At 33.4% G+C, this 21,728-nt stretch overlaps 3 protein-coding genes across 5 annotated transcripts in view; 2 read left to right on the top strand and 1 right to left on the bottom strand.

Annotated features, from left to right (window-relative positions):
* Positions 1-1,968: 1,968 nt before the first annotated feature.
* On the top strand, positions 1,969-4,480 carry mRpL32 (mitochondrial ribosomal protein L32). Its single transcript, XM_029301042.2, has 5 exons — positions 1,969-2,289; positions 2,550-2,804; positions 2,977-3,119; positions 3,193-3,313; positions 4,264-4,480. Exons 1-4 carry the CDS (start codon positions 2,196-2,198, stop codon positions 3,310-3,312), a joined length of 612 nt encoding a protein of 203 aa, XP_029156875.1. The 5' UTR covers positions 1,969-2,195; the 3' UTR covers position 3,313; positions 4,264-4,480.
* On the bottom strand, positions 3,733-6,093 carry spn-F (C2H2-type zinc binding domain-containing protein spindle-F). Of its 3 annotated transcripts, none has more exons than XM_085483062.1 (5): positions 5,355-6,093; positions 4,705-4,958; positions 4,496-4,655; positions 4,245-4,431; positions 3,733-4,064 (listed from the first exon to the last, which is right to left on the bottom strand). In XM_085483062.1, exons 1-5 carry the CDS (start codon positions 5,559-5,561, stop codon positions 3,766-3,768), a joined length of 1,107 nt encoding a protein of 368 aa, XP_085339188.1. In that variant the 5' UTR covers positions 5,562-6,093; the 3' UTR covers positions 3,733-3,765. The 3 variants fall into 3 exon arrangements, with proteins under 3 accessions (XP_085339188.1, XP_029156873.1, XP_029156874.1); XM_029301040.2 differs by having other exon boundaries at positions 4,496-4,587; positions 4,709-4,958; positions 5,355-6,091; XM_029301041.2 differs by having other exon boundaries at positions 4,496-4,587; positions 4,835-4,958; positions 5,355-6,091.
* A 3,416-nt stretch (positions 6,094-9,509) lies between these two features.
* The window catches only part of Cad89D (cadherin 89D), a 28,619-nt gene continuing 16,400 nt past the window's right edge, over positions 9,510-21,728 (top strand). Inside the window, 2 exon segments of the mRNA XM_029301061.2 lie at positions 9,510-9,622; positions 20,272-20,429. Of these exon segments, the coding sequence (XP_029156894.2) occupies positions 20,330-20,429 (100 nt within the window). The 5' untranslated portion in view covers positions 9,510-9,622; positions 20,272-20,329.

Raw genomic sequence — 21,728 nt, 5'->3', positions numbered from 1 at the left:
ATTTAATTTAATAATATAACGGCTACCATACTTAAACAATACTTTTAGCGCATGTTTCCAAAAAAAGTAACTAATAAAGTAACTATTAAAATAGTTACTAGTTACTAAAAAAATGTAACTAACAAGGGAAGTTCGGCAAGTGTAAAATTCAAAAAAATCTGAAACTTTGTATAAGTTTAGAGTAGATGAACCTAATCACGAAACAATTTTTTTTAGCTGCTGATATTCGGTTTTAGGGGTGCAGCATCCCCTTAAATAAAATCGGTGTTTACGTTTTCAAGCGAATATCGCCGAAATAATGAGAAATATAAAAAAAATGTTTCCAGCAAAAGTTTTATGGTTTCGAAAGCTCTTTATAATGGCATGATCATATTTTGCAAAAATGTTTAATTTTTCAAAATACCCCCACCACGTATCTTTTTTTTTCATATTTAAATTTTTCTTGCAACTAAAATTAAAGTTTATTTCACGCCAAATTCAACCATATATAATAAAGTTGCGATCCGTAAACGTGTTTTTGAGAAATAAACTGAAAACATCCTTACAGGGTATGCTGTCAATTTTATCGGCCCGCTAATTTTGGCTACGACTTCTCTTTCTCCCCTTCTCTCTGTAATTTTTCGCAATACAAGATAACGATGAAACAGATATTCGTAATAAATCTAATCACGTAACTGATTTTTGTACATTACACATTTTATAAATAATATAATAGTCAAAATGTATCGTAAGAGAAAAATCAAAGTTATCGATAAAGTAATTTCTGATTTAGACCTTTGGTAAAAAAAATTAAAGATTATCGTCTAGAATGAAATAAACACGGTTGCACTAACGTATATGTAATATTTCCTATTATGTACGTCATTATATTTATGAGAACGTTATCAACTTTGAAGTTGAAAGGTTGAAGGATTATCGAGATTGATGTGATGCAATAAAAGGGAAGGTTATGGGAAGGCTATCTTTAATGTTCGTTTTCCTTATACAATTAGTATAAAAGCCATCCGCTTCTGCATTTCATTCATGTTATTTAATATATTGTACGTGTGATACTTTCTGTGGGAAAGTTTCATATAACATTTATTCAAGCATTTATGTCAAAATGTTGGCCATAAATACGGCGAACGTTATAAATTTGTTAATTACAACGTTTCACATTGCAAATCTCGCTGTCACTCCTGTTAATCATCGTGAAGTAGAACTCCACGATGCAATTTCAAATTTAATAAGGGATTCTCTAAAAGACGATATTACGATTGAATATGATTGGGGACTTGATTTTGATGATCCATCGGAACCTCAAGCTGTACGTAGTTTATTTCTCAAAAACACGTTTACGGATCGCAACTTTATTATATATGGTTGAATTTGGCGTGAAATAAACTTTAATTTTAGTTGCAAGAAAAATTTAAATATGAAAAAAAAAGATACGTGGTGGGGGTATTTTGAAAAATTAAACATTTTTGCAAAATATGATCATGCCATTATAAAGAGCTTTCGAAACCATAAAACTTTTGCTGGAAACATTTTTTTATATTTCTCATTATTTCGGCGATATTCGCTTGAAAACGTAAACACCGATTTTATTTAAGGGGATGCTGCACCCCTAAAACCGAATATCAACAGCTAAAAAAAATTGTTTCGTGATTAGGTTCATATCTACTCTAAACTTATACAAAGTTTCAGATTTTTTTGAATTTTACACTTGCCGAACTTCCCTTGTAAGTTACAGTTATAGTTACAGATGGAGAAAAGTAACGAAGTTAAGTTATAGTTACCGAAAAAAAGTAATTGTAACTGTAACTTCGTTACAAGTAACTCGTTACTTCCCAACTCTGGAAAAATTTACACACTTTATTCCGATTCTTTTTGGACAATGGAGAAAAATATTAATTAAATTTAAAAAATAAATTATCTGTTAATATATTTATTAGAAATAATAAAGAAATAATTTTGAATTTTTTTTAGTAAACAGTCATGATGCACAAATATCTAGATATGAACGCGCTCTATCTAAAAGTGCCGAGCTTCAACCATGTGCGAGTTAAGATTTATTAGTGAATGATTTGTTTAATCTCGAAAAACTAATTTTGATATTTGTAAAAGTTTTGTAAAAGTATTTACAAATAATTATTATTCATTTTCGCGACTGTATTTAACACTGAACGATTTTTACGACGCGTATCAATTTTAAAATGACAGGCGGCATAATAAATAGGTTATGTTTGGCTTTTCAAAGATTTGAACAAACAATTTTTCAAACAATTTTTGGCCGTGGATTTCCTCCAGGTAAATCGAACATTTCTATATTTGATATGTGAAAAGTTGGGAAAAATAATTTGAATGACTATTTAAACTTGTCATGTTTTGTAACCTCAAGCAAAGATTTTGTTTGGTGCTGTCAACTTTTCTTATATGTTTACGAAATATTAAGAAAAGTTGAGTAAATTGATTTAAATCTTTAAAATCTATTGAAAAATGTAGATATATTTTTTATGATATATATTTTGAAATGTATTTACAAGAAAGTTTTTAAATTTTCTGTGCAGGATTATGTGCAATTGACTACAATAACAGTTTCCTAAATGATGCAAAACTGGCTAACCGTCCTAATAATCGCTCTCTAGAAGAAATTCTCAAGGATGGTATTCTATGGGCTGTTCCAAAAAAACGACGTACTATAGAAAAGAGACTTAACAGGAGATTTGGAGGTGAAAAATATGGCTGGAAGCCACCTGTTCCGAGAACTGATATATTAATGTGTCCAAATTGTGGTCACAATTACGAAGCCGGTCGTTTATGTGGTAATTTTAATCAGTAATAATAATATAAAATAATAATTGTAATAATAAGATAAATTTAAAGAAACATTAAAAAAAAAACAGATATTCTTGAGGATGTTGAATATGAAAATTATAATTTAAAATAAATACTTGTAAATAAATGAACTTTTAATGATATATTCTTTTGCTGTAGGACACTGCTATGAAAAAGTAAAACTTGAAACTAGCGAAATAAGAGATGCCATAAAAAAAGAATTGGGTTTAAGTCCAGTAGAGAAAAATGTAATTGTATTATATGATGGAGAAAAAGATGATAAAACACATGAATTTTGGAAGGTATTTAAAATATATTTGTATAATATATAATTCATAGTTTCTTGCAACTAATAAAAAATTAACTTTAATTTAGAATCAAAGAGTAGTCGAAATACCAAAGAAAAGACCTTCGTGGTTTCATCGAAATTTACTTGAGCCTACAACGCAGGAGCCATCAGACGAGAAGGATGTTAAACCTACACATCTTGCATAAGGTATATATACTTAAAATCATGCTTATTAACTGTTACATTTGAAAGTCGGACTTTGTATCAAAATAGTTGAATATCTGGCATTTTCAGAAATTAGAATCTTATTTTATATTTCATTGACGAATATAAATCATATTTATACAAAATAAAACATCATAAATGGTGTTTTTATTACATAAATATTTACATTTACTATTTCTTATTTGAAAATAAAAGATTCCAATTTTGCAATTTAAAATTGTATTTATTGATATAAAAATAAATAGTTCTATATTGCAATACAAAGATCATCCTTTGTTTCATCGGTTTCTATGTTGCATTTATAATGTCAGATCATACATATTTTACTTATACTAATATTTTTTTATCTCAACCACCATATTTTTTTATACATGTTGACATCTGAAGAAAACAAATTAATATATAATGAATTTATGTCGATTTATATACTAAAGTCAATGTACAAGTTCAAAATCGTCACTCGTAGATACATCCTTTGTAAAATGATTTAAGACATGTTCATGAAATTCTGTAAATGATTTGGATTTTCCATAAACAGTACCACATAATGGACATGTATTGGCTATATCTAGATTATCATTTAAGTTAGAATATTTTTCTATAGAAATACTAGGCGTCATAAGACTAGTTTGAGTAGCTCCATGCTCCTTGAAGCTATCATTGGAATCAAATTGTGTACCCGTTTGACACATTTTTTTATTTGCATTTTCTCGACAATTATTACATGTTGTGCCTGAAAGTATACATATTTGGCAATAAGATAAGTCTTGACAAATTTATAAATTATTTTTTTGTATTATTCTAACTTGTACTACAATGATAAAAAAATGAAAAATAATCATAAATAAATATATTTACAATGATGAGATGGATCCTGATTACTGAACTAGTTTTAATACTGAATTTATCTTACCTTTTCTCATTTTTTTAAGGTTCTGCAAGGTCCTTTTTAATCTAGTTTGCTGTCCAAGTAAGGCATCTTTAGTTTGGGACAATCGAATTTCAAGCTGTTTCAGTTCTGAATCTGTATCAGAATCTTCTGGATACGTAAAACCAATTTTTTGTAAATTTAATTCCGAATTATTCTGTAACTCCACCATCTGCATAAAACGACAAATATTGCATAAAATATATTAATTGATCACAGTATTTTTACCTTCTTACCTCGGCATATTGCTGTTCAAGATCAGATTTTTCTAGCATAATACTATTTATCAGTCGTAGAGATATTTCTTCCAAACTTTGTTCCTTCTCACCTAAACAATAATGCATAAATTTTACATATAAATAATATGTTATTACATAATAGTTTTGAATAATAGTACTTTAGGGTTAATATATGGATAATGTATAATATATTTTAATATTTATACAAACCATCCATTAGTAAATATTTCTTATTATTATCTGAACTAGACGCATCACGAATGTTGCATGTAATATCAGATGGTTGCATAGGAGAATACTGCTTAAGTGTATCTGAAATTTTATTCAACTGACTACCTAGAGATTTATTAGTCTTCGTCAACCTTGTTAATCTATTCCATAACTGACGATTTTCTGCTGCTACCATGAACATATGATCAGATAGCTGCAACTTTTGTTTTGTAAGTTCCTCAATCTTTTCCTGTAATCCAAAAAATTGTATTATTTGCATTGAAATAGGTATTTGAATATTTTGGACTACAAAATACTGCTAGATATATTTTAAACATATTTTTAAAATTATTTTCATTGTATATGCATATTCTTAGCAATATCCCAATGTCAATAATTCTATTGTATCTTTAATTATATAGATAAAGTAAGTAAGGAAAAGTAATAAGATATAGATTAATTAGTAAGGAAAAATTTCAAGATGTAATCCATAATTTTAAATCCACATATGCGAAACAAATAAAGATGCATTACAGAGCTATAAAATTTTTGTTTTGACTTATGCAATCTCCATCTAGTTTTAAATATGGATTTAAACATAGTCCAAGGAAATAGTTTATTCAATTGTTTCAAATTTTGCACAGACCTGCAGCGTAGACTCGTCACTGCTGTTATTTGCTTTGACGACAGCTGTCGACGAGTTCCTGCTACATTCGAGTTTAAGACGCATGTTCTCTTTCTCCGCAGCTACCAGCCGCGTCTGCAGTCGCTGACAACGTTCCTTCATTGTTTCAAAAGCGACTAACAAAGCATAGTACGATTCCGGGGTAACGTTCTCCAGGTTCTCGTTCATCGTGTCGATCGTAATGCTTTTCGTATAATATTGGAACGAGATTGTAATTTATTTTTTTTTTGCACTTTTTTAGCTTAACAATCTTAAGTTTTACAAATCTTTATTAGATCTGTCTTACTTCTATCGATTGTCAAGTGTATTTAAATTGGAGGTTAAGTGATCCTACATTTTGTGTTTACATACGTTCGATCGAAAACACATCTAAACAAATAAATTAATACACGTGGTCGAGTTCTCCTGCGAATTATACGAGATATCACTTTTGTCCCAAATTTACCATTACATTATATGACAGAATATCGGTAATTCTCCATTCTTCGTTAAATTTATCGAGCATTTCGCGTTAATGTATATATATGTCTATCATCTGATTTCTAATTGCACATTTTCCACTCTCTCGTGTTTGACAGAACTGTCACATTTCACCTGATTGCGCTACTTAGCGATAAGACGAATAGATAAGATGCGGAAAAGTATTTAATATATATATGTATTAGATTGTATAAAAGAAAAATAATTCTGACATTTGACGCGATTATACTTTACAGTAGAAGATAAGAGAACGAATCGACTTATCAACAGAAGATCAGAATACGCGCGAAAAAGTCACGTGACTTTATAAAGTCACGTGACTTAAATCACGTGACGTTTTCGCGCGCATTAACGCTCCCTCATTAGAAGTATCGCGAGTGAAATAAGAAACAGCAAGAAAAATCGTAATACGAATAATAAATGTAATTTCACAGTACTAATTATGTAACAAATGTGTGAGGTTGCTGTTTATTCATGCGAGGAAAAGTCTGTGTACGAGTGTGTATGAGAATTGCTGCAAAAACATTTCTAATAATACGGTAAATAACATAATTTTTTAACCTTATATATTTGGCGTCGACGTATATATGTGTATATAAACACATACATACACACACACACACACACACACACATATATATATATATATATATATATTTATTTATTAAATCATTATTGTTTCAATATCTTTGAAAATGTTTGCTATGAATTAAAAAATTGACAAATATATAGCATTTTTAATTCAGGATTTTGCCAATATAACATAACTTCTTGTATATGATACTTTTCTTTTATCTTTTCTTTTAAAGAAATAATTTAGAATTACAATCTTGAAAATATATATGATTCTAATTTTATCATAATTTTATATAATCAATATTAAATAAGGTTTTATAGTACATTTATTATATAAATTGTATTACAGTGATTTTTATTATTATAAGTCTTGATTTTAATTTTTAAAAAGGTTAAGAGAAAGAGAAAAAGAGAGAGATTTTGAAATTAAAAAGGATAGTCACTTTCGCAGTTATTTTATATTTTCTATAAATTGTGCGTACATAAATCTACGTGTATATAAAAGTTTAAAAAAATCCACAACAATTAATTATCTCTAATTTTACAAAAATGAAAATATATGACTATCTTTTTTTAAAATGTTGGTTTGATAATCGTGTTTGGATGAGTTATTATTAGTTGATATTCTTTCTGATATTTCTTCCAATTACATCGTAAAATCAATTATAAGAAGACAGCAAACATTTGACTTATCGAATGGTTTTCAATGAGCTTCAGAGCTAATAGGTAAAGGTATAGCTCGCTTAATTAGCTCGGAAAGATAAATATCATGCGAAAAAAGTTCAACGCAGCATTGTTTCTTTCGATGCTCTCAAACTTGCACACATTCTTTTTTCTTCAACCTAGTTTCCACGTAAAAGTCGCATTGTTATTCTACGCTATAGGTGACGAGAATAAGTCGCGAGATTCCTAAGTCAATTCAGTTCGTGTGTTTCGTTACATTTCGTTTTGTCGTGATCGATTTTCGATACATTACTTTCACTCGGCAAATGAAGAAAATTGATCCGGTTTATTGTTGCATTGCAAATTTCATTAATCATAATCTACACGGAGAGAATTTTTCATTATGTTCTACTGCAAAATTTATTACAAATTTTATCATGTTTGATAATAAGTCGAAAATTATGATGCTGTACCTGTATGTTAAAATTATTATGAGCGATTAAACTGGATTTAAAACACTTAAAGAATTATTAAAATTTTAATATAAGTTTTTAAATATATTTCAAAATTATTGAAACTATATATTTTAGTAAAATTAATCGAACATATTTTATATCTTATTGTGGTAGATATTAATATTGTTTATTGTGATAAATATTAATCAGAGAAATTCTTGTAAAAGTCTTTTAATATCATATTGTCTCACGATTACCATGATTTTCAGGATAAACTCTAAGAGAAAATTATCTCTGTGTAGTGATTTGTAAGTGCTGGAGAATGCATTTAAACTTAATAATAAACGACAAACTTTTCAATAAACTTTGCATCAATTTAATAGAACGAGTTTCAATCCTTATTTACAAAACAAGTAGAAAATTGGAGTTTCGTGTAAAATTAAATTAATAAAGTAACATTTTTGGAAACTTGCTTTGATATAAGGACAAATTACTAAATCTACGGATTATATTAATGTAATGTAGACATTTAAACAATTAATTTTTTTACAAAACTTTGCAACAATAATATTGAATTGTCAAAATTGGCAAGACATTTAGTATATAAGTCGAACAAAGCTACATTAAAAAAAATTTGTTAACTTCATTAAACCTTTCAACTAAATATTAGTTTGTTAATTAAACATATAAAAATATTTAAATAAAATGTAACATATTAAATTGAACAAAATGTATATTTGATTTAAATACTAATATATGTTCAATATTAACAAGATAATATTTAGTTAAAAGGTTTAATCGAGTTAACAAATTTTGTTCTAGTGTAGCTTTGTTCGACCTGTACTTTGTTCGTAATATTTTTCGCGAGTGTGACAATCTGTAAAGATAAATTTACCGTTAAAACGATCCGTTTTGCATGCGAATTTTGCGTACAATACGGTTTCTTGTGTATCTTGTCTATCTTTGATTACTGGTATGTGGTTACGTGTTTTGCATGAAAATGCGTGCAAGGACGGCGTGTTTTGTAGTTTATGCGAACCCGTTTTCCGAGCCGCTATACATATAATATGTGTGTGTATCGAAAAGGTAACACATTTATTTAATTTTTGCATGTCGCCTCGACAGAACTAGTCTCCGTATCTCGTCATACGTGTGCGTTTTCCTTATATCTTTTAGCGCGATCCTTTAGCTTGCAAAAAGATACGGCTAGTCCGTATCCCTTTCGCTTTCGCCCGGCCACTTTGGACATTTACGTCGTTTGATAGTGATTTTTGATATGAATCGATTTGATCTCGCTTGATTACGTCTGTAACGTGCAAGTTTGCACCTGGCAGATAAATTTGCTTTATACAGGATATATCTCGAAATAGTATCCCTTTTTCTATTCTTTGGTCGAGTTGAAAAGCATTTTTCCTGCCAAGGCTCGAATACTTGACTCGAATGAATATAAAGTTTCTCTCTTTTTTTGACAAAATAAATTTTGGCGAGAAGGGAGAATAATTGGTAAGGCAAAATCCCGTTCCTGAGTCAATATTAGATTTTACTTGAATAGAGATTGAAGTCAGTCGACGCTCGCTCGATTATATAGAGGAGCGGACTATAAGAATCGAATATGTAAAAGTACTCGAGATAAACTGTTACACCTGCGAGAATCGGCTATAAAGACCGCCAGATGACTTACTACTAAGTGTTAAAGCATGACAAGCCGAATGATGAGTGACGAGCGAAACAATCGAGGGGAAGAAGAGCCGAGAGAAGAGCGATCGCGCAGAACCCGGAAGGAATAGGAATCCTCTCATCTGCCCGCTAGCAGGATACGCTAGCCAGGTGAGCGCAGGTAAGTACAGCCCAGTGTACGGTCGGCTGTCGGCTCGGCAAGAAGCGATTGGAGCTGAGAGCGAGAAGAGAGTCCGAGTGCATTCAACTCTCCCGGTGACGGTGAATCGTGAATCGCGAATCGCGCGACGCGAGCCGCATTCCCGATCGTTTGCAATATTACTGAGGGACGACCGTGGAACATGTCTGGGATATCGCATCGGTGGATACGCATTACCGGTAAGCGAAGTCGATTCGTCATGACGTTTGTCTTCGGTTCGGAGTATTTCGATATTTGTCTCGCTCGCGTTCAGGATCAAGATACATGAAACTCTCAACGTGCCTCGCAATTCAACAGAATCGATAAAATAGAGATCATTTTTCCTGTTCAAAATTATTGATTTGTTTTTATAGAAAAAGATTTTACCTAATTGCTTGTACTTATATTAATATGATGAGTCTGTTAGATGTACAAGTGCAATTCATATTTTTTCAAGTGTTGCATGTTCAAGCACATGTGTTGTATGAAATTATATGATCACTATGGAAATATATTTCATTATGGAAACATGTGATTATTATGGAAAGATGTAATCATATTGAAATTATGCTTATATATGTTTCATAATATTATCTATAGAAATTTTATGTGAAAAATAGTTTTAAAAAAATATTCTAAGAAAATGATAATTTTATATTAAATTTATGTTGGACAATTTTGAAAAAATATAAAGCTAATTAAAAAGTTATTTTTTAAATGTAATTCGTCATATTATAAGGATATATAACAGTAAAAAAGTTTTGTTTTACGCCCAAACTTACACGTGTATTATTAAAAATTTCAACACTTAAAAGAAATTTGTCGAAAAGATGAAAGTTAATAAGATTTTCTCATGATCAAGTGTTGGGTTTATTACACGGCAAAAAATTATAATTATAACTTATTTAATATTATAACCGTCATATCAGCAATTTTAACGTAAGTTTCCTAATTGGAAATTTGAAAAATCTCTACGCTATTTGCAAGGATACTAAAAAACTTTTTATATACCCGTCATATTGATTTCCTTATGTTAAACATTTTTAATATTATATTTATATTCAATTATCTAAGTAGCTCTTATATAAGATAGATAACAATTGAAAAATGTTTGATTAAAACTCAATTTTGAAATTTAAAATCACGTGAATTGATATATGTAGTATATTTTGAAGATTTATTTTTAGCATAAAAAAATTACGGGAAACAATTTATATTTCCTTGAATTAGAAAAAGATTTTATCTTTTGTTGAGATTATTGTGTTTTTTTATCATATATGTATATACAGAATTATTTTTTTCCGAAAGCGCAGTGCAACTAATGGAAAAATCTTGTTCGATAGTTTTACTCGCCTTTTCACGAGGGATTATCTCAGTGCTTGTATCACAATATTTTTTTACTGGTCATTCTATATAAAATTATACAGATTTATTGAACCGTAAAATGTAGACTTCCTACATTGTTTCTCACGTGTAGAAATGTCAATTTGTGAATTTGTTCCTTTTGTAATTTATAAATTTCGTCTTCCCGATCTCCTGCAAGATGATACAAATTTTGAATCACATTATTCTCTATCTTGACGAATATCTTGATTTTTTTGGGTGTGGCGCGAACCTTGACCCCGCCGTTTCCTCGATGTAAAAAAATTTCGCCAAACGAGAACATTCGGTGACCCGCGTTTTCGGTCCACTCCACCTCGCGGCTGTTTGTAAACGGAACGAGCGGATAGTCCGCCGCGAGTTGAAATTCAAGCGACGCCTTCACGCTCGAGGCTTCATCGCCCGCGGAATAAGGATTCCATTTTATTCTTCTACCTTTTTTTTTTTTTGTTTACTTTGTTCACCGCCGACTGCTAGCCCCGTAACCTGCTTTCGAACAGTTCTCGCGTGCGGAAATTCAGAAATGGATCTCCCTCTTTCTCTCGTATAATACGTTTTTATGAAATATACTTTTCCGAAAAAAATTGTTGAAACTTTTTACGGTATGCTAACTGTATAAACGTAAAGTAAAACTTTTCTAGCACGTCACATACCACAGTTGTAGCATGATGAATTACATTAAAAATAGTTTTTTTAACTTTGTTTTTCAAAATTATGACATAATAAAACATTTCTGATGCCGAATCATATCAAATATGAAAAGAAAATTATAAGGAATATTTTTTTCTTATTTTTTTTCTTGAATGCAATATTTGTATATATGCAACGTTGTGTACTTGATAACATATACTTGATATTTGTCGTGTCTCTAATAAAAATATTCATTATATTAAAAATAATCACATAAGCTTTTCGTGAATATAAATATGAACATTATTCAAATACGTTAAATATATAGCATTATTTTAAGTGTTTGTTGAATGTAAGACTTGTAGGAAGTAATATAATATATAATAATATCTTGTTAGAAACTTGAAGATGCGGCATATGTTTATCTTGAAACTTTTGCGCATCGTACCAATATATTTCTTGACGAAAGACTTATTACATGTATGTGAGTTAAACGGTACTACTGACTAGTGCGACCGACGTAATTACTGAGCCACGTGGTCAATCTCACTAAGACGTCGTAATACCTGCCAATTATTGATATCCGTATGAAAGCTTGGAATTCTACGCATATCAAGATATACCACTAACGCGTGTCAAGAATATATCGTAAGCGAATTATTGTGAGCACTGGATCATTCAGAAAAGATATTAATTGTGGAAGTGCAACTTGCACTTTTTTTTACTAATTATTAATATAGGCTTTTTTATTTCATTTTTAGTTTATATTTTAAATGTTTTAAAAATTATTTATTTAATTTCGTGTTCTAAAATATTGAAAAAAGTTATACTATTTTTTACATCATTTAGGATTTTAATTAACAAGTGCAGTATGTATTAGCACTATTAACTATAGGGAAAATCATGACGTTTCATGCTTGATTCATCAATGAAAATAAATAAAGAAAAAGATTTTGTTTGTACACAAATAATCATTGGTGCACGATATAGTAATTGAAGTAATGTTACACGCGAAAATGCGTTCGATTCATCGGCGATTCTTCTTCCGCGTCGAGTGAGAAATCAGATCGAAGTTGATGATCGGTTAACAAGCGAGTATGATGATAGATTTTCGATACCCGCTTATTTCTCGCGACGCTCAAGATGCTATTCTACCAAGATGATGCCTACCGAATCGAGCGCATCTTTGTCCCGCTAAATCTGGCGAAATCCTTCATTACTGTGTCGAAGCGATGATCCGCTCGAGCGTGTCATCTCTTGTGCGCCGATGATCGCTCAAGCTTGACGATCCAACATCGCGGTCCACTCTATCATGGTCCAGTGCTCTTTAGTAGTTTCTCATTCGTCTGCTCGCTCTTGTGTCTTCCCGGAGAATATATTCCCGAATGTCGTATAAAGAACGTAAAATCGGGAAATCGGACTCGGTCCTGAAATTTAACGCGTTGGACGAATCTGAAATGAAATCCAGTCGTTGTTTCAAAATTTCAAGCTAAACGGACTAGAGCATTGCATGACTTTGCCAAGTACCGTAAGATAGAGAGTCAGACTTTATTGTAGACATCCGTTGATTGATGTTAGAGTTTATTTGGAAGAGGTTAGTGATTGACATTTTTTTCTCTATTTTGTGTCCTCTTTGAAATAAGTTCTTCGTGCAATCCATGTCTTGCGGGTGTGTCCGAATCGGAATGTTGATCAATGTCAGGATGTAAAATAATATATAATAATGTCAAATAAAACGATCTTGCGTGATGTATTTTTTTACTTTCTCTTTTGAGCGTATCAGAAACCGAGATTATTATTACATTCTTCTCAATTCTTTGTAACAGAGAAACATATGAGAATTAAATACGTTCCGCTTAGATAATTTCGGAATCATTTCCATGAAAATGGAAAATATATGTAAATGTATTTTAAAGAGAACGAAGATGGTCTCGCTTTAAATTCATCTAATAAAAACTGAGATTTTACAAAAAAGTTTCATCTATATAGATAACTTAAAAAAAATAATTCAGGATAACAAAACAATATGTTCATTTTGTATTTTTAATTCTTTCGTTCTTAAAAAAAAAGAATGTTTTAAATGCCTTTTTTATTTCGCTTTTCATCGAACGGACAATTCGTTGCTTCCGGATCTAATCTTGCTCGTCACGAACGGTGATATAATCGGACAGAATAATATTTCCGATCGCTTATCCTCCGCGACGATAACAATTTATTGGAGCGTCGGATGAAATGTGAGTTAAAGTGGAAAAAGAATAAATTGCTTTTGTGCCTCTCCTCTCGTCCGTACGTTTCATTTTCGAATGACGGCGCGTTGTCGTCCTTGGATACCGTCGTCGTTTCGGAATGGGGTGTAATCAGCCGCGACGGATAATACTTCCTTGATTCGTCTTGATGCGCGACGAACGGAGAGAGCGTCCCCTTGAACTTTAAGAGAGAGAGAAGAAAGTTCCGTTTTGTTCACGAAAGGCGGAGTGAAAAATCGGCGCGGATCAACGCGAGGCACTTTCCTCCAGACTTTCGATTGATTTTAAAGTGCGCGAAACGTCGTCGTTCGAGAAAAGCGTCGATGACCGACATTGTCTGGCACGACAGGTATAGTTGGCGATTTATCGCGAAAGAAAGAGGAATAATATTTCCGCCTCGTGCGTGCGATAATGCCTCGCCTTTCACGTATTTCAGAGAATCAGCGCAGCGAAATGTATTCACGAATAATGATTTCGAACACGAATTCAAAAAGGCATACATACATATACATATAAATATACATCGGAATTTTTGCATTATTTATAACGAGCAAATATTTCTGTAATCAAATAGTTTTGTTCTCGTCAAATATTATGAGTGAATTTCGCGAAAAACCATGAATCCATTCGAAATGATTATTAAATGAAGAAGAAGGTTTCTTTTTCCGTCTGTAATTAAATTTCCATTGATATATAAAACTTGATTGGATATTTACTATTCTTGTTAAGAGAAAAAATGTCGGATCGATCGAGGTGGATAAAAAAATGGCAAGAGTCCGAGGGACGTTTTCACATATAGTTGAAGCTCTCTCGCATCTGGAACACTCGCGACGACTTGTAGCCCCTTTGGCACGAGACCGGATTCTCTTAAATACTGGCTCGTTTGCAGCCTGTCCGCCGCAGTCTCGTTCCGAGGTCTAAGGTCTGCACAAACCGATGCGGTACAATGCGATGCAGCAGCGAGATATCGATTATTCCGATAGTTGTAAAACAATCGCTTTCGCGTCGGCCTAAGTCATTAGGAATTGCTTTATCGTAAACCGGGCCAAGGTCGAGACGGAAAATACGATGGCGCTTCCAACATTTGGCGTCTCTTCTCCGCGAATCTTTCTCTCTCTCGAAACAGAGAGAAATATGGAAAGCTCTCTTAATGTAAAATACACGCGAATAATAAACGTACCGTACATCACGATACGTTTGCGCTTTCGAAAGTAAAACGGACGTTGGTTACATCACTCGTATAATGACAAATAGTCGTTGCACATCAAGTCAACGCGATACTATACTATTTGCAAGTGGTTCTACATCTATAATTTTCTCCCCGACGATAAATGTTCTCTCTTTCGCTCTTTTATAGGTATGTTTTGTAAAGTTTGGCGGCCACTCGGTGATATTCCGTACATTTTTGTGTAACCGACAATTCTAATAATTTTTCCGTCCCGGCTGTTTGGCCCTCCGGAGCCGATAGCTCGCAAAAGTCGTAAAAACGAAGGGGCGCAACGCGCAAGGAACGCGAGATGAACGTGGAGAAAAAAAAAGGAAAAAGTTCGTTTTTAGACGAGACGGCGCCGATGGTTATTACTTTTTCCCGTACGACAAACAAGCTGCGTGATGGTCCAGAAATGCAGTAAAAGAAACGAAAGCGTTCGATGAACTTTTAACTGTCCCACCGCGAATCGGAGAAGCTCTCCATAATTTGTAAGTCAATTTTTACTCTCTCTCTTTCTCTTGATACCGATTATCGTTAACTGTAATACGACGGACACAGAAATTAGAATAACTGAAGGTGCAGCGTTCAGACTTTCTTCTTCTGCTTTGGCACGCTTGATAATGCCATGCAAATATCTATTCTATAGTGAAACCACCGCGACGGGCGCAAAAAAGCTCTGCATTATGCGAGCAGATAAGTTTTACGATCCGCCACATGGTGAAATCTGTTCTTATAATTTGGATTTTTGCGATTGCGCGCTGATCGATCGATTTGTTAACATTTTATGAGATACAGTCTACGCTACATCGAAAGTGAAATGGTTGATCAAATACAACTTGAAACATTACAGTCTGATCAGAATAGAACAAATAAATAAAGGCTTAGAAATGTCACTTTAATTTTATGCAATTAATTCTTTTAACTAGTATATAATATATATATATATATATTTTTGAAAATATTAAATATATATAAGTATACTAAAGAATACTGAATTATTTAACATCGAATTTTTATAATCATTGATTTCTGTTTGAGAATAATAAGAAAAAAATTAGTTTCAAGGATTACGCGTATCTCATAAAATGTATTTACAGATACACACAATTTCGGTCGAGAAGTGAATTTGTCTTGATATATTTTGGAAATCGAAAAATGCGCGACGGAACGAATGTTAACTTTAGCCAAGCGAAAGACCATGAACTTGACACGTATGCCACAATAATGCACCACGCCTTCAACAACCTCTTAAACGCTCCAAGATCTAAAGTCACGCTGGCGTTGTAATGCGATCCGCGAGAGTGCATCGAAGGGAATCTCAAAGTGAAGGAAGTAAGGCTGCACTCGTTCGGTGCTACACAGTGCATGGAGAGCTGAGTATCGGTGGTCAGTGGCCGCTGAAAGCGAAAGGACGCCCGGAAAGGGGGATAAACCTAGAAGAGAGTAGTTAGGTACATTGCTATACCTGCAGCGAACATTTAGCCATTCCTTCCTCGTACGTTCGAGGCACGTAAGCGGCGCCTGCTAGGTGTGTGCTAGGTACACGAATCACTTGAAACTGATACAGCGAAACGGGATACGTTATTTCAAGAGAGGGGTCTCCTTCTCGGAGAGGGGGACAGTCGAAGGTGCACCGAAAGTGGCGAAATGCATACATGTATATCCGCGATCAGTCACTCGTGAAACGCAAAGGCAAAAGTGCCCCGTAGGTGGACAGTGAGAGAGAAAGAAGAGAAAGAGTTGCATCCCGAAGATTTCGTTCGACAAACGGTGTCTTTTATTAGCTCGCACGAAGGAGGGCAGTTCACTCGGTCGGAGAGTGTGTCGCGTGGAGTGTCCTCGGAGTGTATCTTGCGAGACCTTGGGTTTCCGGTGCGAGCGGTTCCTCTCGTCTGGTGCTCTCTGCAAGGTCAGTGCAAAATGCTCGCGCACGATCGGCTCATCTCGGATGGACGGATCATTTTTTTAGCTTTTTGACTAAGCATGTTCGAGTGCGTCACCGAATTTCGAAAATTCGATTCTTGGTCGATATAAATCGTGCAGCGACGATGTGCACACTCATCCAATCGACCGCGACAAATTCCGTTCACTCGTGAAGGCACGAATTAGAGCGAAAGTTTTGTCATTTTGTCGCTGGCGAACAAAAACGCGGCTGGCAACTGATATCGAGTTTGGAAATCGGACATTTTTTTTTAGATACAAAAGCAAAACACACTTCTCAACTTTTGATATTAAAATAGTCTAGTTTCTATTATTAGAATATAACTTATTTTGGGATAAAAGTTGCATAGCGCGAGATATTTTTAATTTGCTCATCGTCGAAAAATTCAATGCAATGTGGTATAAAATTTCCATTCATTTTCTCAAGTTTTTAAATAAAAATCACATCACCTTATCATTTCATATAATGTATATAATATTTTAGACGTTTCGTAAACTCTAAGCTTTTCTTGAAAAGTCTTATATTAAACATTTATACGTTCGAATGGCGTATAAGTGCGCAACCTAATTATCGTCCAACTAGTAAGAAATCACAGTTATTGCCGTCAATGTCGTTCGTCCCTTGTCATCAGGATAATCACTCACTTCCTTTCTATCCCTTCGATAATGAATCCGCTCGTGCGGGATTAAAGTTATAAAATGCAGTATTAGGTCTCGAATGGCGGCGAATGGTCAGTTAGTTAGACCGTATGTAGGTCTATTTTTCAATCGGTTCGATGATGCCTGGAAACCTCGTCCGAGCGTGACAGCTACCGTTGGCTCGCGCGAAACACGTAATAGCGAAAGTTTTCCTGATTCTCCTGTTCTCTTGCGCATATAGGAAGTATATTGATATTACACAGGTCATAAGAACTCTCGAGGAAGAAATATATTCGCTCGAAAGGACATTCCTCGCGCGGTATGCTCGCGCTTTTAGGGCCGATTATCCAAGAGTGCACTTGACTCTGTCATTTAGAATTCCAGACACCTACACAGCGCATTTTCCGCTCCTACATCCACTATCCATACGGCTGATTTTTATTATTCGACGAATCAATAAACGCTGCTCCTCTCTCTTTTTCTCTCTTAAGATCATCTATAAATGCACTACTTACCATCGTTTTATCACCGCTCAACATTTTCTCGCTGAGAGATAAACGTCGCGAGAAGTAGAATTATTTTATATATTCGCGAAACGCGACGCGAACGAATAATCGCGAGCGAAAGTCTATTGAAATATTCTAAAAGACAAACATACTTGTCTTCAATATTTGCAATCTCTCTCTCTCTCTCTCTTTCTCTCTTATAAAAAACAGAAAAATTAATCGAGTATTTCATTGAGAATAATCAAAAAGACATAGGCTGAGAAATATATAGTTTTCTCTCCTTCCGATTAATTTAAATTCGATTTACATATGAGAAATTATCTTGACATATTACAATATTTTAACACATTTAATTTATAACAATATTGTAAATTTTTATCTATTTTCGGTAATAATTTATCTGATTTATCTCAATCTCGCATATACAGAAAATACTACTTAATTTTTATTAAAACAAAAGTTTAAATGCTATTTTAATTAATAAAAAAATAAGAATACGATTTTCCACAATTTATACTTTTATTTTTCCAAAAGACTTTTAAAAGTTTTTTTACAATGAGTATTTAAATATAGGTCTATAGAGAATATTCTTAAGTCTTATATGTCTTTTTATTATTTATTATATTTTATTATTTTAGAATGTCTTTTACAAAATTTTTTAAAAAAGATTTATTATTTTCGGACAGGTTTTTTTTATTTTGGAATTTCAATAGTGTACGATCGATGATATGTGGCACGCATACATGACCCGCATCTGGCCGAGATAAATGACATTTGACCGTGAAACGCGATGCGCGAAAGTTTCATCCGGCAAAGACACAGACTAAAGAATATATAGAATATAAGAATGCATGATGAAGAGAAATGTTTAAGATTGTAATCGTGGGGTTTCTCCATTCTGAATCTTGCATGAGAGATTTTTTTTTATAAGGAACAATCTCAATTTAATATAAATGTAGATTCGTTTCCGAGAGGAGAGACACGCGCACGTGCGAATGCAAATAAAAAACAATCCGAAGAAAAGGTACATTTCTTCTCTCGGAAAATATAAAATTGATCAAGCAAGCACAAATCGCATAACGTCAATTTGTTCGAGTTACGGTCGCTTGTTTCGTCGAAAGTGAAATCGTAAGTATGCAAGAACCTCGGCATAGATCTTCACGTCGATTTGTCGCCATGTTTTTTTCTTCATGTACTATGCGCGCACACGCGAGCTTCTTTCTACGGCAATCGACGTCTAGTGTCCGAATCGAATAGTGTGAAATTGGTATATTATTTTGCAAGGATTATATCTTTTTTGCTATTTCGTAAGACTAAATGAAGATTGATTGATGACATTTTTGCTCCGGATTTTAGACACTCGCAGTTTCAGGCATCTGAAGTAGAGCTCTTTCAACTTTTATTAATATTCTGTGTATATATTATATAATTTTTTGTATATATATATATAATTATAAATATCTAATTTATAAATATTAAAATATAAATACATATTAAATAGAGGTCTTCGAATCATTTAAAAAAATATCAAGTATTTAAATTTATTCAAAAGGTTTATTAAATTATTAGTAAGATAAACAATTTTAGTATTGTATTTTTAAATCTTCTATTATTTAAATTATTCTGTCTATATAGAGAAGATTGTTTTCACTGATTGGTTCGAATGGAATCATTTATTGCAGGAAAAACGGGCTCTAAATTAAGACTCTAAATTAAAGAATCTTATTAAAAAAGAATGTAATACGAAATGAAAGTGAAGAAATCCTGTAATAACTTCATGAAAAAAAGGCGGACAAAAAAGAACATTTCATTTCACATATCTGCGCGTATAGAAATTCACTTTCGATCTTAAACAAGAGATATTGTTTCGCGCATAAAGGTTCAGAATAAACTGCGGGAATACATGAAAAATTTCTCTTCCAATCTAATGAGAAACGATGTATGCAACGCAGTTTCAAAACTCGCGATGCGCGTTTTGCAGTAGGAGTTTAGAGCGTCGATTGCAAAAGTCCGAAGTCGCTTCTCGCACAACGTAGGAAGAAGATGAAACCACACGGGGTAAATAAACCGTTCCCGCGTGCGTGTATATCGGAGAACGCGCGGCGATTATTTCCTTTTCCCTCAATCGTGAGTAGCGCACTTAACTTTTACGACGCGGCTGCATGGTTACCTATGCACGTACGTAGGCTGCACCTTGCAACGAGCGCAACCTGCGGAGATGCGCCGTCACGGTTCTGCGCTCGCCGACTAGACCTGCTCACGCCAGGTAGACGTCGACTCACGGTGATGAATTTCAGGGATGTACGAGAATATAAAGGCCTGATACTGACGCGGCGGAAGCAGAGGGAGCCAAAAATGTCGCGTCCAAGGTGGACGTACACCTTTTCTCAGCCGCATTCCCGACTGATCACGGCGGTTTTGCTGATGCTCTTCGTTCGAGTGCAGTATATAACAGGTATGTGGTACAGGTGTGTGCTCTCACTCACCTGGATTTCTGTAATTGTTATCCTTCTGATCCATATACGGGTTTAAAGACTATCCTCTGGGAAATCGAATCGCCGAATAGAAAAATAAGTCATGTCTGTTTAAGAACGTGAAAAAATAAACGTTTCAATGCGTTTTCTAAACTGAACATTAACTCTTTCCCGCTTATCGCTTACGATTTATCTTATTCAGTTGAACGTAGAAAGTAGAGTCTGAGATATCGAAAAGTAAACTATTAAGCTAGGTAGAAATAGATAGATGTATACGAATATTAATTCTAGATATACAAATATTTTTTATCCAATAAAATACTATATAATTTGTCATGTTAGATATATACATATTTTGTTTATTTAGAGCATCCGGTTGAAAAAAGTTACCTTTTCTATTTCGATTAATTTTATTAATTAATCTATGAAAATTGTTAAATGTAAATGTTTCATAATAAATTCTGTGCGAAATAATGTACTCTATAAAAATGATTGATGAATATTTATAATATTAAGAACATTCTTCCGAAGAATCCAAGTCGACAATTTTATTAGAGTCCCACTTCTTCTATTGTTAACGATTATTATTATTTATTTATTTATGAACTATTAATATGAAAGAGAGAAGTCTACGCCTTTTCAACGACCCATCTACGCCAATTGGAAGGTAATTTGAGCGATTCGAACTAAAGTCTAATTAGCCTCTATATAGAGCAGCCTGAGCAACGTGCTCTCGTGCAGTTTGCATTGTCGCCGGTAACAATGCTCGCAAATCTCGTATGTATACCCTACTTTGCCCCAGCACACGGATATACGTACGAGCGAAGAAGATGCCGGAGATGGGCTGTTAATTCCCATCGTTACCATTTTAGATCGTGAGATCGCGGCCGGGCGTCTACATCAATTTGTAGGTGGTATAGTTGATGAATTTCCTCACAAGACGAGACTTTTCTCGTCGTCAAAAATCTCGTTAGATTCAAATATATATTGGACGCATTTAATTGATTGAGCCGCTCGCGTGAATCACAACGTGCATTTTTGCGCCTCGTAAACTTCGCTCGCAGCGGATGATCATCTGTCACACACTCTTGTCACCTAGTGATGCAGGTGGCAGCGATGAAGTATTTCCCGTATATAATTTGCATCGCGACCAAAGATTTATCGTCGCATCAGCAGTGCGCGAATTTATTTTGATGTCAACTCTTGTTGAAATATCAAGATCAGACATTTAAGATTACAGATGATCGCTCGCGCGATAGATACGATAAGAAGGCACATTT

This window comes from Nylanderia fulva, unplaced genomic scaffold, assembly GCF_048542155.1.
Source record: "Nylanderia fulva isolate GAGA-0341 unplaced genomic scaffold, ASM4854215v1 Scaffold23, whole genome shotgun sequence".
NCBI classification, from domain to species: Eukaryota; Metazoa; Arthropoda; class Insecta; order Hymenoptera; family Formicidae; genus Nylanderia; species Nylanderia fulva.
The sequence above is the reverse complement of the archived record's forward strand: the minus strand, read 5'-3'. Positions and strand labels throughout refer to the sequence as shown.